Raw genomic sequence first — 14239 nt, 5'->3', positions numbered from 1 at the left:
TTTTTTTTCCAGATTTGGGTCTTTTTTATTTTACAAATAATAGTAGTGTGTGGTGTGTGTGTGTGTGTGTATGTGTGTATATGTGTATGTATGTATATATATATATATATATATATATATATATATATATATATATATATATATATATATATATATATATATATATATTTATTCATATATTTATTCATATATTCTTCTTTTTTTTTTTTTTTTTTGTAATTGAGCAGAAAATCGTAAAAAAAAAAAACGCATAATTTGTGCATTTCTATGGGAATACAAACAGAAATCTGCCTAATATGAGCTACAAAAAAACTCAAACTTTTTTTGAGCTTCAGGTCGCCTGAAGTCAAACGTCCGAAGTGGAGATGTGAGCCAACTCCATAGAGCAGGGGTCTCAAACTGGCGGCCCTCCAGCTGTTACTGGAAACTATATGTCCCATCATGCCTCTGCCTGTGGGAGTCATGCTTATAACTGTCAGCCTTGCAATGCCTCATGGGAATTGTAGTTTCGCAACAGCTGGAGGGCTGCCAGTTTGAGACCCCTGCCATAGAGGATAATTGATTTTGTTCTCCTCCAGTGTTTTGGAGCCTCAAGCGTTGCGCTACAAAACGCTGAGAAAATGTAAATGGCACCTTAGGGGAAAGATGGCTGCAGATAAACAGGTACAACTTATGTAGGGAGATTTGTTTTTCATCTCTGTGTGTCACCTGAGGCCATTCACTTCACTGGGTATATGGAAGGGTTTACAACCACTTTACCATTTTGTTGATTTTAACCTTTTTCAGGCTGATTGTCCTTTACCCCTCACGGACATTGTTCAATCTGTGCCCCTGAGGAAAAGCATTTCGAAACGATTGGAAAGGAATAATGAAATGTATATTAAATGTTTACATGAATTTGTCAATGTTCAGAAGAGTACAAATATCCTTGACGAATGTTCAGCCTATAATTTGGTTTTATTCATTTCTTTTTAATATTACAATAAATGGATTAACTTTCTACGTATGTGATTTGTTGGTTTTTGTGTTTTTTTGGGGTTTTTTTTTTTTTTGGTGCTCGTAAAGTCCCACACACCCATTTTTATTTGGTTTTATAGAAGCCAAAATAAATTGATGGTGATAATACTCGCAGACATGTTACATGTTTTTTTATTGCTGTTATGCATGAGCAGCTTTGCATATCATTGGCACCAAAACATCCTGGACGGGTCCAAGGGCTCCCGATAACGATACAAATGGGTCCATGGTGTCCAGTGGGAACTATTTTGCTAAGTTATGAGGGATCTGGGTGGGTTGGAGCAGTGAATGTTGGTTGGGGGGACACCCGTGTCCTGTTTAGTGACCTGTGATGACTTACAATGGATCTCTTTGTCTCTGCAGGCTTTTCGGGAGGATCTGGAGTGCCTGATCCAGGATCAGATGAAGAAGGGGAACAACCCAACCAGTCTCCTGGCCTTGCAGCAGATTGCCGATTACATCATGGCCAGCTCCTTCGCTGGTTTCCCCTCCTCTCCTCTCAGTAAGTTCCAGAACAGAAGAATAGAAATGTGGTGGGGTGCCCCTTTAAATCTGCATTCTTTTGGAAGGGCAGTACATTTTGGTGGCGTGGCGGTCCACTTTATTGCAGGATTTTGATTTATAAGACACTCACAAAAGTAAAGAAGTACAGCCAAAGCTGGTTTGCCCGTACTTATCCTGTGGATCACAGGAGTGCAGTTCATTGTGCACTCCTGTGACCCGTTTTCAGCAGACAGTGGCCTGAAGCCCATTGACGTCACAGAGCCGGTCCACCAAGATCAGGACAATGGAGTCGGCATTGGTGCCTGGACTGGCACCCGGCTCAGCCTCCCTGAGTTGTCTGAGCCGGCCGCTCCTGCCCCCTCCACAGCCCAGCGCTCCAGGGAGCGAAGGGAGCAGACAGTCGCCAGCTCTCTGCTCAAAAAGCTGTGGGAACCAAGCGATCAGCGGTGTTTGATCACTCCGTTCTCAATGTTGGAGGCGCCGGGGGACACATGCAGCATCCACCTAGTTAAGTATGATTCTTTTTTAAAAAAAAAAAGGAAAAGAAAAGCCATACATCTTTTAAAGCTCTGCACTGTGATATTGTAGTCTGGATCCAAGTGTTCCAATACAAAGTCAATTGAAAAATATACAAATTCTAGGCGTTTTGGATGCGCAGCATTGCCCTTCATCAGGGCGTGTAGCTAGGGGTATAGTGTACAGCATGGGTGCTCAACCTGTGGCCCTCCTGCTGTTGCATATCATCGCGGCTCCGGCCACACAGCAGGTGGAAGCCCTGTCAGCGGTGTGCAGGCGCCAGTGGAAGGCTTTGTTCTATCTAGAGTAAGTATTTCTTAATGTGCTAGTATACCCCACTACCATTTAACCACTCCCCATCCCCCCCAAATGACGGAGGATTGGTGCAGCTCTCCTTCTGGGAGGACGTCAAATGGCGGCGCCCCAGAACGGCTGCTGTTGCACGCCCACGAGGGCGCACAGTGAGGCAATCGTGTCCACGCCGTGTTCCTAGGACATGGCGTGACCCCAATCTCTGTACAGAGCCGATGACACTGCTCTTTGACCATGTGATCGGCTGTGTCCAATCACAGCTGATCACATGTAAATGCAGAAGTGCCACACACTGACAGAGTGTGTGGCGAGGAGAGCCGATCAGCGTTCTCTCCTCGCAGGGGATACCAGGGCAGGTAATCGGGGCATTGATCATCAGTGCCCTGATTATAGGAAAGCCCCATCAGGGACACCAATTGGTGCCCATTAGTGATGCCAGTCAGTGCTGCCCACCGGTGCCACCTATAGGTTCCCACCAGTGCCGCCTTATCGGCGCACATCCGTGAAGGGGAAAAATTACTTATTTACAGAATTTACTGACCTAAAACTTTGAGTTTTGTAACACATTGAGTATAATAAAATATTTTCCCCGTATTAACGGACTTATTTGTTAGGCTTCATGTACACACTGCTTACTTTGACCGCCAGCTGCGGGAAAACACAGCAAAATTTGTGCTGCGATTTGCATTTTCCAGCAGCTGTCGCTCAAAGCGTTCCTATCCTGAACGCGACTCTTCCACGTTTAGGAGAGGGAGATTGAAGCTCTCCTAAAGTCTGGTAAAAGACTGTGTACATTGACATATAGGCTTTTATGGAGTTAATTTTGGGAGTTTTGGCAAAAAAAAGCCCCAAAACTCCTAAACTCAAGTTTAGGAGCTGCTAACGTACATGGAGCCTTAGAATTCTTACCCCAGTACTTGCAGTTTATAGCTTTCAATGCTCCTGCTATCTCAGTGCTGCTTCCCTGAACGTCTGGTCTTCAAGGGAAAGAGTTCAAGTGCATGTAAACCCTCTCCTATACCCAGTGAAGTGAATGGCCTCAGATGATACACAGAGATGAAACAAATCTCCCTACATAAGTTTTACATGTATATCTGCTGTCTTCAGCTTTCCACACGGTTTACAAATCTTGTTTCCTCATTGAGCAGTGGGTGGGATGTCTGGGCATACACTGTGAGAGAGCTGATTGGAGACCAGGCACCCCCCACATAGGCAGAGGAACAAAGAAAGTTGCTGTGCTGTGAATAGACAAGCTCTCTGCTTATCTATCTCTAAGTTCCCTCCCTGACACAGACTTCCAGCTGCTTTTATCTCCTGTGTTGGAGAGCTTGTCAGACATCATCATGCTGATAACAGAGGAATGAAGCAGCAGAAAGACACAGGACTCAGGGCTTTGGTAAGAGATAAGTAAACACTACAGATTTCATGAATGAGGTTTACAACCACTTTAACAGTGGAGTCAGTTGTTAGCTTGGAGGGGAGGAGTAAAGGACTGCCTTGCCTGGGGCTCCCTGGATTATGCCCACATTTGATGCTGATAATCTGATTAAAAGGTCTGAAATACAGTGAATGATAAAGACGGGCTGGGGACTGCCAGGCAGGGGAAGGAAAGGGCTAGATGATGCTGGATGTCCTTCAGCCAGGAAATGAGGTGGGCTCTATCTGACTTGCTGCAGCTTTCTAATGCACATTGTGAGAGGCTCACAGTGTGCAATGAAAGTAGAGTAAATCATTTGCGTAAAGGAGAGAAGTCTGTACATCTCAGCAAGTTTTAAAGCTTCTAGAAAATATAAGCAATAGTACAGCTAAACTTTAATGCTAGAAAGTTAAATTCCTTCCTCGTTCCCCTTTTTTAAACGTATGTCAGTGATCCTTATCTTGGTGGCTGTTCTGTCGGTGTGTCCCGGATCTCACCGCTCTCTGCTGCCGCCAGGCACACCCTTACAGAAGCAGGTTGAGGTTTATGGAAGGGCACGGTGTGAAAGTACAAAGTGTGGCGCAGTGTAGACGCCCCGAGGGAAGGATCACTTCCGTGTGATAGAGGAGGAATCAGAGGAAGCCTCTGGGTTCTGAGAGCGATTAAATCATTCATGGCGATGGATTTCACCAGCGGATAGCACTGTGCCTCCTTCCTCTCCTGATCGATGTGCAGCTGGGGACACCCAGGGATCTCTCTCTGAGTCCGGATCTCTTTATCGATCGCGTCTACATCCTTCACATACGTCCAGAATATACAAGCTGACCCAGGGATCTCCCTCTGAGCCCGGATCTCTTCATCGATCGTGTTCACATACGTCCAGAATATACAAGCTGACCCAGGGATCTCCCTCTGAGCCCGGATCTCTTCATCGATCGTGTTCACATACGTCCAGAATATACAAGCTGACCCAGGGATCTCCCTCTGAGCCCGGATCTCTTCATCGATCGTGTTCACATACGTCCAGAATATACAAGCTGACCCAGGGATCTCCCTCTGAGCCCGGATCTCTTCATCGATCGTGTTCACATACGTCCAGAATATACAAGCTGACCCAGGGATCTCCCTCTGAGCCCGGATCTCTTCATCGATCGTGTTCACATACGTCCAGAATATACAAACTGACCCAGGGATCTCCCTCTGAGCCCAGATCTCTTCATAGATCGTGTTCACATACGTCCAGAATATACAAGCTGACCCAGGGATCTCCCTCTGAGCCCGGATCTCTTCATCGATCGTGTTCACATACGTCCAGAATATACAAGCTGACCCAGGGATCTCCCTCTGAGCCCGGATCTCTTCATGGATCACGTCCACATACGTCCAGAATATATGAGCTGACCCAGGGATCTCCCTCTGAGCCCGGATCTCTTCATCGATCGTGTTCACATACGTCCAGAATATACAAGCTGACCCAGGGATCTCCCTCTGAGCCTGGATCTCTTCATCGATCACGTCCACATACGTCCAGAATATATGAGCTGACCCAGGGATCTCCCTCTGAGCCCGAATCTCTTCATCGATCTCGTCTACATCCTTCACATACGTCCAGAATATACAAGCTGACCCAGGGATCTCCCTCTGAGCCCGGATCTCTTCATCGATCATGTTCATACGTCCAGAAAATACAAGCCGATTTGTATCTAGAGGGTGTAACCAGTGTTTTGCGGACTTTGGAAATGTTCTGCTTTTTGCAGCTTCCTTTGAATAATTTTTTTTTAAATGTTTTAATTTGAAATCTTTAAACACATTTTGGAGAGATCTGTTGATGCCTCTTTTAGAGGAGCCCTGGGCGGGTTGAAACACGTAAGAGAAGGACTTTTTAATAAAGAGAATATATTCTGAATCTGGTCATGTTACGACAGCATTTGGAGGAAGTTATTAAGTGCGGACATGGGGCGGCTGGTGGCAAGATCACAACGCAGGGTGAGCTATTGCCTTCAATGGCCAGGAATTTCACATTTTATTATGTTGTCTGGGTCTTGTTGCAGAGCTTTTTGCTGGTTTCCTGTGTGGTCACTGGGACAGAATAACTGCAGAAGTGTGTGTGAGGGTGTGTATGGATAGATACACTATATTGATAAAAATATTGGGACGCCTGGCTCATAGTCTCTGCTCCAGTTCATCCCAAAGGTGTTCTATCGGGTTGAGGTCAGGACTCTGCAGGCCAGTCAAGTTCCTCCACCCCAAACTCACTCATCCATGTCTATATGGACCTTGCTTTGTGCACTGGTCCAAATCATTTGGTGGAGGGGGGATTATGGTGTGGGGGTTGTTTTTCAGGGGTTGGGCTTGGCCCCTTAGTTCCAGTGAAGGGAACTCTTAAGGCATCAGCATACCAAGACATTTTGGACAATTTCATGCTCCCAACTTTGTGAATTCTTGTGAAACTTGAAGGATCTGTATAGGGATGGTGGAAATGCCTTTATAATGGGCACAGCAGGTGTACAGACCTGGGAAATCAGCACAGGGATGGTGGGAACCCTTCATAATGGACACATCAGGTGTACAGACCCAGGAAATCAGCACAGGGATGGTGGAAACCCTTTCATGATGGACACATCAGGTGTACAGACCTGGGAAATCAGCACAGGGATGGTGGAAACCCTTTCATGATGGACACATCAGGTGTACAGACCTGGGAAATCAGCACAGGGATGGTGGGAACCCTTCATAATGGACACATCAGGTGTACAGACCCAGAAAATCAGCACAGGGATGGTGGAAACCCTTTCATGATGGACACATCAGGTGTACAGACCTGGGAAATCAGCACAGGGTTGGTGGGAACCCTTCATGATGGACACATCAGGTGTGAGGGCCCAGAAAATCAGCACAGGGATGGTGGAAACCCTTCATGATGGACACATCAGGTGTACAGACCTGGGAAATCAGCACAGGGATGGTGGGAACCCTTCATAATGGACACATCAGGTGTGAGGACCCGGGAAATCAGCACAGGGATGGTGGGAACCCTTCATAATGGACACATCAGGTGTGAGGACCCGGGAAATCAGCACAGGGATGGTGGGGACCCTTCATAATGGACACAGCAGGTGTACAGACCTGGGAACTCACTGCAGGAATAGTAGGAGCCCCTCATAATGGGCACAACAGGTATACAGACCTGGCAACTCATTACAGTCATGGTGTGAGCCCCTGATAATTGGGCATGCTGCACATATTTAAACTGCAATTTCTCGAACAGAGTACTCCAAATGATCCAGCTCCATCTAGTGGCCAATATGCGGCATCATTTTCTGAAATTCCTCAATGCCACTAGATCAGTGGTCTCCAAACTGCGGCCCTTTGCTTGCCTTTATCCGTCCCTTGGGGCATATTCCTTCCAGTGATAAACACTATTCTGCCAGTTGATAACAATGGGGTACCATTTCTCCCAATGATGCCAACAACAGGGTGTTGTTTCTCCTCCCCCAAATATCATATGTGGCTACGTTTACTTTCACTTATGCCAAAATTTCCCACTCCTGCTGCCCAAAATCTGGCCCCCCAAAAGTCTGAAGGACAATAAACTGGCCCTTTGTTTAGAAAGTTTGGAGACCCCTGCACTAGATGAAGGTCAAAAGAATGTTTTATGAATATGCCTAAGGGTATTCTCGGGGGGGGGGGTTTGGTTCTGAAACTGGTAACACTATCGACACCTGTTGTGGCAAAAATATTAAAAGAAAAATAGAGAAGGTAAAAATCCTAAAATGTGTAATACAAGATATAACAGGGCATGATCACAAGTAAACCATGTTTTAAGAGTAATTCTACATTTGTCCCTCTCAGGTCTGGGGATGGTCATGCCAATCAATGACATCCACCCTGCTGTAGAGGCCGCAATGGCGAAAGGGGAGAAGCTCACAAGGTGTAAGCTGGCCAGCATGTACCGCCTAGCTGATCTCTTTGGATGGGCCCACCTGAGCAATGCCTATTTTACGGTGAGTTGCACGTCTTCTGGTTTACTGAAACCAGTACCAGCTTTTCGCTCTCTGGGGAGAAGTAGAGTGATTGACCCTGGTGTAGATTAGTATTCCATTCTGATATGACGGCTTTTTTTTTTTTTTTTTTTTTTTTTTTTTTTTTGAGGCAGCTCTCTGAGGCACAACCGACCCTGACCCAGGCCTTGTGTGCATATTGGCTCAATGTTTGCAGAAAAAAAGCCAAAGTTCGGTTGACTGTCCAGATAAGGTTTATTCATCAGTGTTGGTTAAAAACTTCCAACATGTTTCAGGTATTCAAGGGCCTATTCAGGATGAAAAAGCATCAACATCCAACACTTCTTGGAGTTAAACTGTGATAACAGCCTACAGCACCTGATGTTCCCAGGGGGGGTCTCAATCCCAGTACCATCCAGACCCAACTGGTGAGCCTCTAAGATCAGAGATCTGGCACATTTAAGGGTGGTGTGGCCCTTAGGCTTTCAAACCTGCAACCACAGTGGACCTTATGAGGTTTTCAAATTTTACCTGCAGTATTCCTAACAAATGTTTCTTCTCTTACAATCATGGAAGGACTCACCTCAGTGGTCAAGTATCTTGCCAAGCTGTGGCCTTCAATGAACTCAGAGAAAGGGAATTTATGGCGAGTAGAAGATCCTGTTACCCAGTCTTGTTTTTCTACCCTACCCTAATGAAAGGGGGGGGGGGGCACCCAAAAAGTGTTAAATATTGTTATACAGTTTCTGCAATAATAAACATTATCTGGAGCATCAACCATACTCTGGCACTCTTTTTCTACATACCTTGTCCTGGTGTCACCTTCACAACTGTCCAAATACCGCAGATCTTTATAGCCTTGACCTGAATTTTTTAAGATCTTCCACCGTAGTACTAAATCCCCACCCAGAATACATTATTCATGGCGGTGTGGGATTGGGTGGAGTTGATACTTTGTCAAGGGTTTGTTCGCCTGATATACATTGTCATGCATAATGCAACAATTCCAAAGAAATCAGCAATGAACAAAGCAACCATTGAAAGAATGATGTATACACACCCCAACATAAACAATGTGTACACACGCCAACACAGGAATTCACATTTCTAGTTATGTGTGTATATATGTGTCTTCTTGTTTTTACTCATGAATGTACCATTTTCCTGCATTTTTATAGGTATTCTGAATATATTATAATGCGAGTGAGGAGAATGAGATTTGACACCTGCTGCTTATCCTTGCTTTAATGGCATGTTATAGATAAACATATGCATATATAGATGTTAAATGGTATGCGATTTGAACTAATTAGCCATATTGATTCCATATGTGAAGTACTTCACTAAACCTGTATTTAAATGAATGATTGGAATGAAACCTTCAGATGTGCTTCAATGGATCTCAGGAAGGGCGTAAGCTGACTAGCCCGAAACGTAATCCATCCATCCATATCTGAATCTGAAACTGTGTAAGCATTTGTTGCTTTTTGATATTGCTTGAAAGGATTATACTTTGTAAATCTCTCCTGAAGATATTGTGAAAAGAAGTTTTTAAGTGCAGCAACCTCTTGGACTTTTTTTCTATATATAAGGTCGGTGGGAAGACCTGATTGCTGGCACTAAACTGTAAGCGGAGTGCGGTTCTCCTCTACAAGTGTATATATGTGTATGTATATGTGTGTGCTATACACACACACACACACACACACACACACACACACACACCCTTTCTAGAGAGGGAGACAGACTACTATGGTTTTATGTAGAGACAGCAGAGCATCTGGCTTTGTAGCCTCCCTTGTCTAGGTGACACCACAGGTATCTTGAGGATGGAGCCACTAGTCTAAAAATCCATTGGGTCCTGTAACCAGGGGCCTAATCCTGCCTTTGATGTGGGGGGAAGAAAAGAGCTCCTCCTGGTTGCTAGTAGACTGCAACTAATTGTACTCCCATTTCCTTCACAGCCCTGTTGGTTCATTCAATCACACTGGAAATAAAGGGAAGAAGCTTTGTGTAAGCTCTAAAGTCAGTCTGGTTGGACCTTGCGCAGGGCTGAATCCTTGCCCCCCCCCAAAATGTGACAGCACTGGGGTTTGGTGATTGGCCTCTGTGCCTACATGATGTCTCCTGTCTAATTCCTGTCTTCTTTATAGGTCAGAGTGAGCAAGGAACAGGACCATATTCTCATCATTCCCAGAGGCCTCTCCTTTTCCGAAGCGTCAGCCTCCAATCTGGTGAGCGAGCTTTACAGCCTCCTACTATAATGCCATTGTTAACATTTGCTATCCCTCGTCCCTGCCAGATGTTTCCTTCTCTGACCGCTCTTTTTTTTTTTCTGTAGGTGAAGCTGAACATTGTCGGTGAGGTGGTTGACCAGGGAAGCACCAACCTGCTCGTTGACCCATCAGGATTCAGCCCACATGCAGCCATTTACTCCACGCGCCCTGATGTGCGCTGCGTCATCCACATTCACACCCCCGCCACGGCCGCTGTGAGTGCTTCCCCCCCCTGTTCGATGTCTAGAGTGGCGGTTCCTTCATGCGCGTGACCAGGAGGCGGTAAAACCAGGCGGTTTGACTGCCCATCTGAATGCAGATGTCCACTGCTCAGGGCTGTACACATTGCGCGGCTGCTATACTGTACTTCACGGCCACTGCAAAAATGAAACCGCATGTTGTATTTGGAATGTGACCCATGGAGGTTCTATTGAGCCACACCACAACTGCTCCGCAAACCGCATGCAATGCAATGCAATTTTTTTTTTTCTCTCTATGTGCACTTATGATTACTCACAATTTTTTAACCTTGTTTTTAAATATCTTATAATTTGACTCCCAGCTGTTGGTCAGCTTGGCAACAAGAGAAGGGAAATCAGTTGATGGGCATACAAGTTCTGTGTACGATCGATACTCAGAATCTTCTTTTAAATTTCAGGTCTCCTCCATGAAATGTGGCATCCTCCCCATCTCTCAGGAGGCTTTAATCCTCGGGGATGTTGCTTACTACAACTACCAGGGCTCCCTGGATGAGCAGCAAGAACGAATCCAGCTGCAGAAAGTTCTGGGCCCGAGTGCCAAGGTATGATTTGTCTGTCTGTTCCCATACATGTTTCTTCTGGATTGGGCTCAAGCCTGCACTGGCAACAATGATATGTTCTCTGATTTGGCTACTGTATATGTGCCAACATGATATGTACCAGATCGCTGCTACAGCAGTATTGTACTGGTAGTAGTACTTGCCTTATGTGCAGTATACTACCAGTATACGATACTTAGATAGTGTACAGTCTTGTACTCCCTACCCACCTATTGTGTGGTGTTGTACTGACATTCTATTTCGTATTGACTATTGCATGTATTGTATTCTCATTGTACTCACATGGTACATACCTATTATACAGTATTGTACTCATCATATGTACCTATGGTATGGTCATTGTTTTTTTGTACAGTATTATACTTGCATGGTATACATTTATTGTATAGTATTGTACTCACATGGTATGTACAGTATCATATGGTATCTTACTCAAATGGTACATCTCTGTTGCACAGTATTGTACTCACATGGTACGTATTACATAGTATAGTACGCTCATGATGCATATCTGTTGTACAATATACGTATTGTACAGTATTCTACTTGGTTTGGTCTGTTGTAACGCATGGTACGTATCTATTGTACTTTTGGGATGTATCTTTTGTGCAGTCTTGTACTCACACCACGTGTACCCTCATCATACGTACTTATTTTACAGTATTGTGCTCACAATATATGTATCTGTTGTACCATATTATACTGACATCTTTCAAACGTATTGAACTTGCATTGTACATACCTATTGTAACGTATTTTGCTCACATACTACTTACCTGTTGTGCCATATTGTACTCTGTACAGTATTGTACTTGCATGATACATATCTATTGTACAGTTTTGTACTCTTTGTACATAGCTGTTGCATAGCATTGAACTTGCATGGTACATACTTATTGTACTTTATTATACTATCATTTGTATATACTCGTTGTACAGTATAGTATTGACCTTGACCATCCTAAGCCCAGACCGTATTCCCTGACATCATATTGTCTCTCTATGTGCAGGTTCTGGTTCTGCGGAATCACGGGGTGATGGCTTTAGGAGAGACATTGGAGGAAGCTTTCCATTACATCTTCAATGTACAGCTGGCCTGTGAAGTTCAGGTAACACTCATAAACTTCTTTTATATGGACACTCCACCCAAATGTCATCAATGGTGAATTTAAAGGAATGTAGGAAAAGATGCTTCTACCTGAATGCTCAGTGACTTTGATGTTATAGAAGGTTCAGGGTAGTTGCTAACATTCATATCGCTCACTATGTACATATTTATTAGTGTGTGTGTGTGTGTATATATAGTGTGTATATGTAGAGAGAGATCTGAATGGGGGAAAATATCATGCTGGATATCTATACTGATATGGACTGAACCTGCCAATTCTGGTGTTCAATGGCTAATGCCAATAGAGCTCCACGGTGCCGGGCAGTGAGCACAGGGCCTGACGTCCTCTAGTGGGCTCTGTGCTCACTTCCCGGCACCGTGGAGCTCGATTGAAATCGGCCATTAATCGCCAGAATTGGCAGGTTTCGCCACTGGGTGCCCTGTGCTTTTCACAGATGAGAGCAGGTTCACCCTGAGCACATGTCTGTGGGAGAAAGGGTCTGAAGAGGCCGCAGAGAATATTATGCTGCCTGTACCATCATTCAGCATGACCGGTTTGGTGGTGGGTCAGTGATGGTCTGGGGAGACATATCCATGGAGGGACGCACAGACCTCTATAGGCTAGACAATGGCACCCTGACTGCTATTAGGTATCGGATGAAATCCTTGAACCCATTGTCAGATCCTACGTTGGTGCAGTGGGTCCTGGGTTCCTCTTGGTACAGGACAATGCCCGGCCTCATGTGGCAATAGTATGCAGCCAGTTCTTGGAGGATGAAGAAATTGATACCATTGAATGGCCCCCACGCTCTCCTGACCTAAATCCAATAGAACACCTCTGGGGCATTATGTTTTGGTTGATCTAAGAAAAAAGCAACAAAAGTGGGACTTTAAATGAAAGGCGTGAAATGTCCAAAAAACAAAACCGATGGACTACTAGGGAAATTTTATTGAATTCATGAAAGTAAAACATGCATATAAAATTATATATCAATCACAAATAGAGAGAAATATCAGCAATAATAGCAGCAAATATACATGATTCAATGAATAAAACAATTCTCCATGGTACATCAGTAGGGTATTAATACACAACCATATAATAAGAAATATTGCCTGCAAAATAAGCCTCCAAAAAACTCAAAAAATTAGGAATGGTATGACGCTGGTGAAAAACGCGACAATGATAGCTCTACGCGTTTCGTGGCTTCTTGTGCCACTCGTCAGGAGCAAGCGCGTATCTTGATCTAAAATAAAGGATAAAAAAATGAACTGGTAATTATAAACATGAAACGGAGGTGGGGTAATTAAAAACCCCCACACAGAGTGCATGCTTACATATTGTGGTTCGTGAGATGGTGGCGAAGGCCATACATCGCTCGGCAATCGGAGACACCACCCCCCCGGGAGCTGAGGTGGACGGACCAATGGGGGCAGCCCCACAGGGCACCATCCAAGGTAGGCCAGGACCCCCGAGGCAAACCTGGAGTGAGAGGTACAGATGAAAGATCAAATTAGCAACCCAACCGTGAAGATGAACAGCTGGGTGTGAAAGGAGAATGCAGAAGTGAAATGGAAGAAGCATGAGTGACCAAGTGAAGGACAAGGAAAGGAAACTGGATGGAAGCATCCAAGCAAAACCACCAAAGGAAACCCGACACCACAGAAAAATGCAAGAGAAAGGGGAAAAAGCCAGAGACTAAAGCATGGATAGAGATACCTGGTGTGCAGGGTAGGCATCATGGAGGAAGAAAGACGGTGTGTGTTGCCAAACAAACATGACACCCAGTGAAGTAGGCAGCCTCGAGAGCCAAACCCGCCGAGGCTGCGCCCATATGAGCGCCACCACCGGAAACGCCCACCAACGTCACGCCGCACACACATGGGAGGGATTGCGTACGGCATCACCAATCGGGCAACAGCGCCCGGCCAGCCGACGCCCACGCCCCTTCCCAGTAGTGTGCGTGAAGGAAACCATCCAATCGAGCGCGTCGGCATCCAGAGGGGTGCGCACGCTCGATGGGGAGTGCGTGACGCTGACGCGCAGTGGCGGCGGATCCACCCCTCCCTACGGGGAAGGGGGAGGGGCCGACAGGCGCGTCACAGCTCCCGGAAGGGGGGAAAAACCAAGAGGACAAGCGACGCATTGAGGCCAAGGGGGCCACCACTGAAACAAACGAACCCTCTATAAAAAGCTGGTGTCAAGATCTACATCATAAATAATTATCCAAAAATAGTTCAAAAATAATGATACTAAAAATATAATCG

The 14239-nt window shown here is 45.2% G+C and overlaps 1 protein-coding gene across 4 annotated transcripts in view; it reads left to right on the top strand.

Annotated features, from left to right (window-relative positions):
• Window positions 1-14239, top strand: part of ADD3 (adducin 3) — a 152216-nt gene that overhangs the window by 111172 nt on the left and 26805 nt on the right. For all 4 annotated transcript variants that reach the window (XM_073595910.1, XM_073595907.1, XM_073595909.1 and 1 more), the window contains 6 exons: window positions 1381-1519; window positions 7619-7770; window positions 9921-10001; window positions 10109-10258; window positions 10702-10845; window positions 11874-11972. In XM_073595910.1, coding sequence (XP_073452011.1) covers window positions 1381-1519; window positions 7619-7770; window positions 9921-10001; window positions 10109-10258; window positions 10702-10845; window positions 11874-11972 — 765 coding nt within the window. The remainder of the gene's footprint in view (window positions 1-1380; window positions 1520-7618; window positions 7771-9920; window positions 10002-10108; window positions 10259-10701; window positions 10846-11873; window positions 11973-14239) is intronic.

This window comes from Aquarana catesbeiana, linkage group LG08, assembly GCF_042186555.1.
Source record: "Aquarana catesbeiana isolate 2022-GZ linkage group LG08, ASM4218655v1, whole genome shotgun sequence".
Classification (NCBI taxonomy): Eukaryota; Metazoa; Chordata; class Amphibia; order Anura; family Ranidae; genus Aquarana; species Aquarana catesbeiana.
Note: the sequence above shows the minus strand (reverse complement) of the source record. Positions and strands in the feature narration are given on the sequence as shown.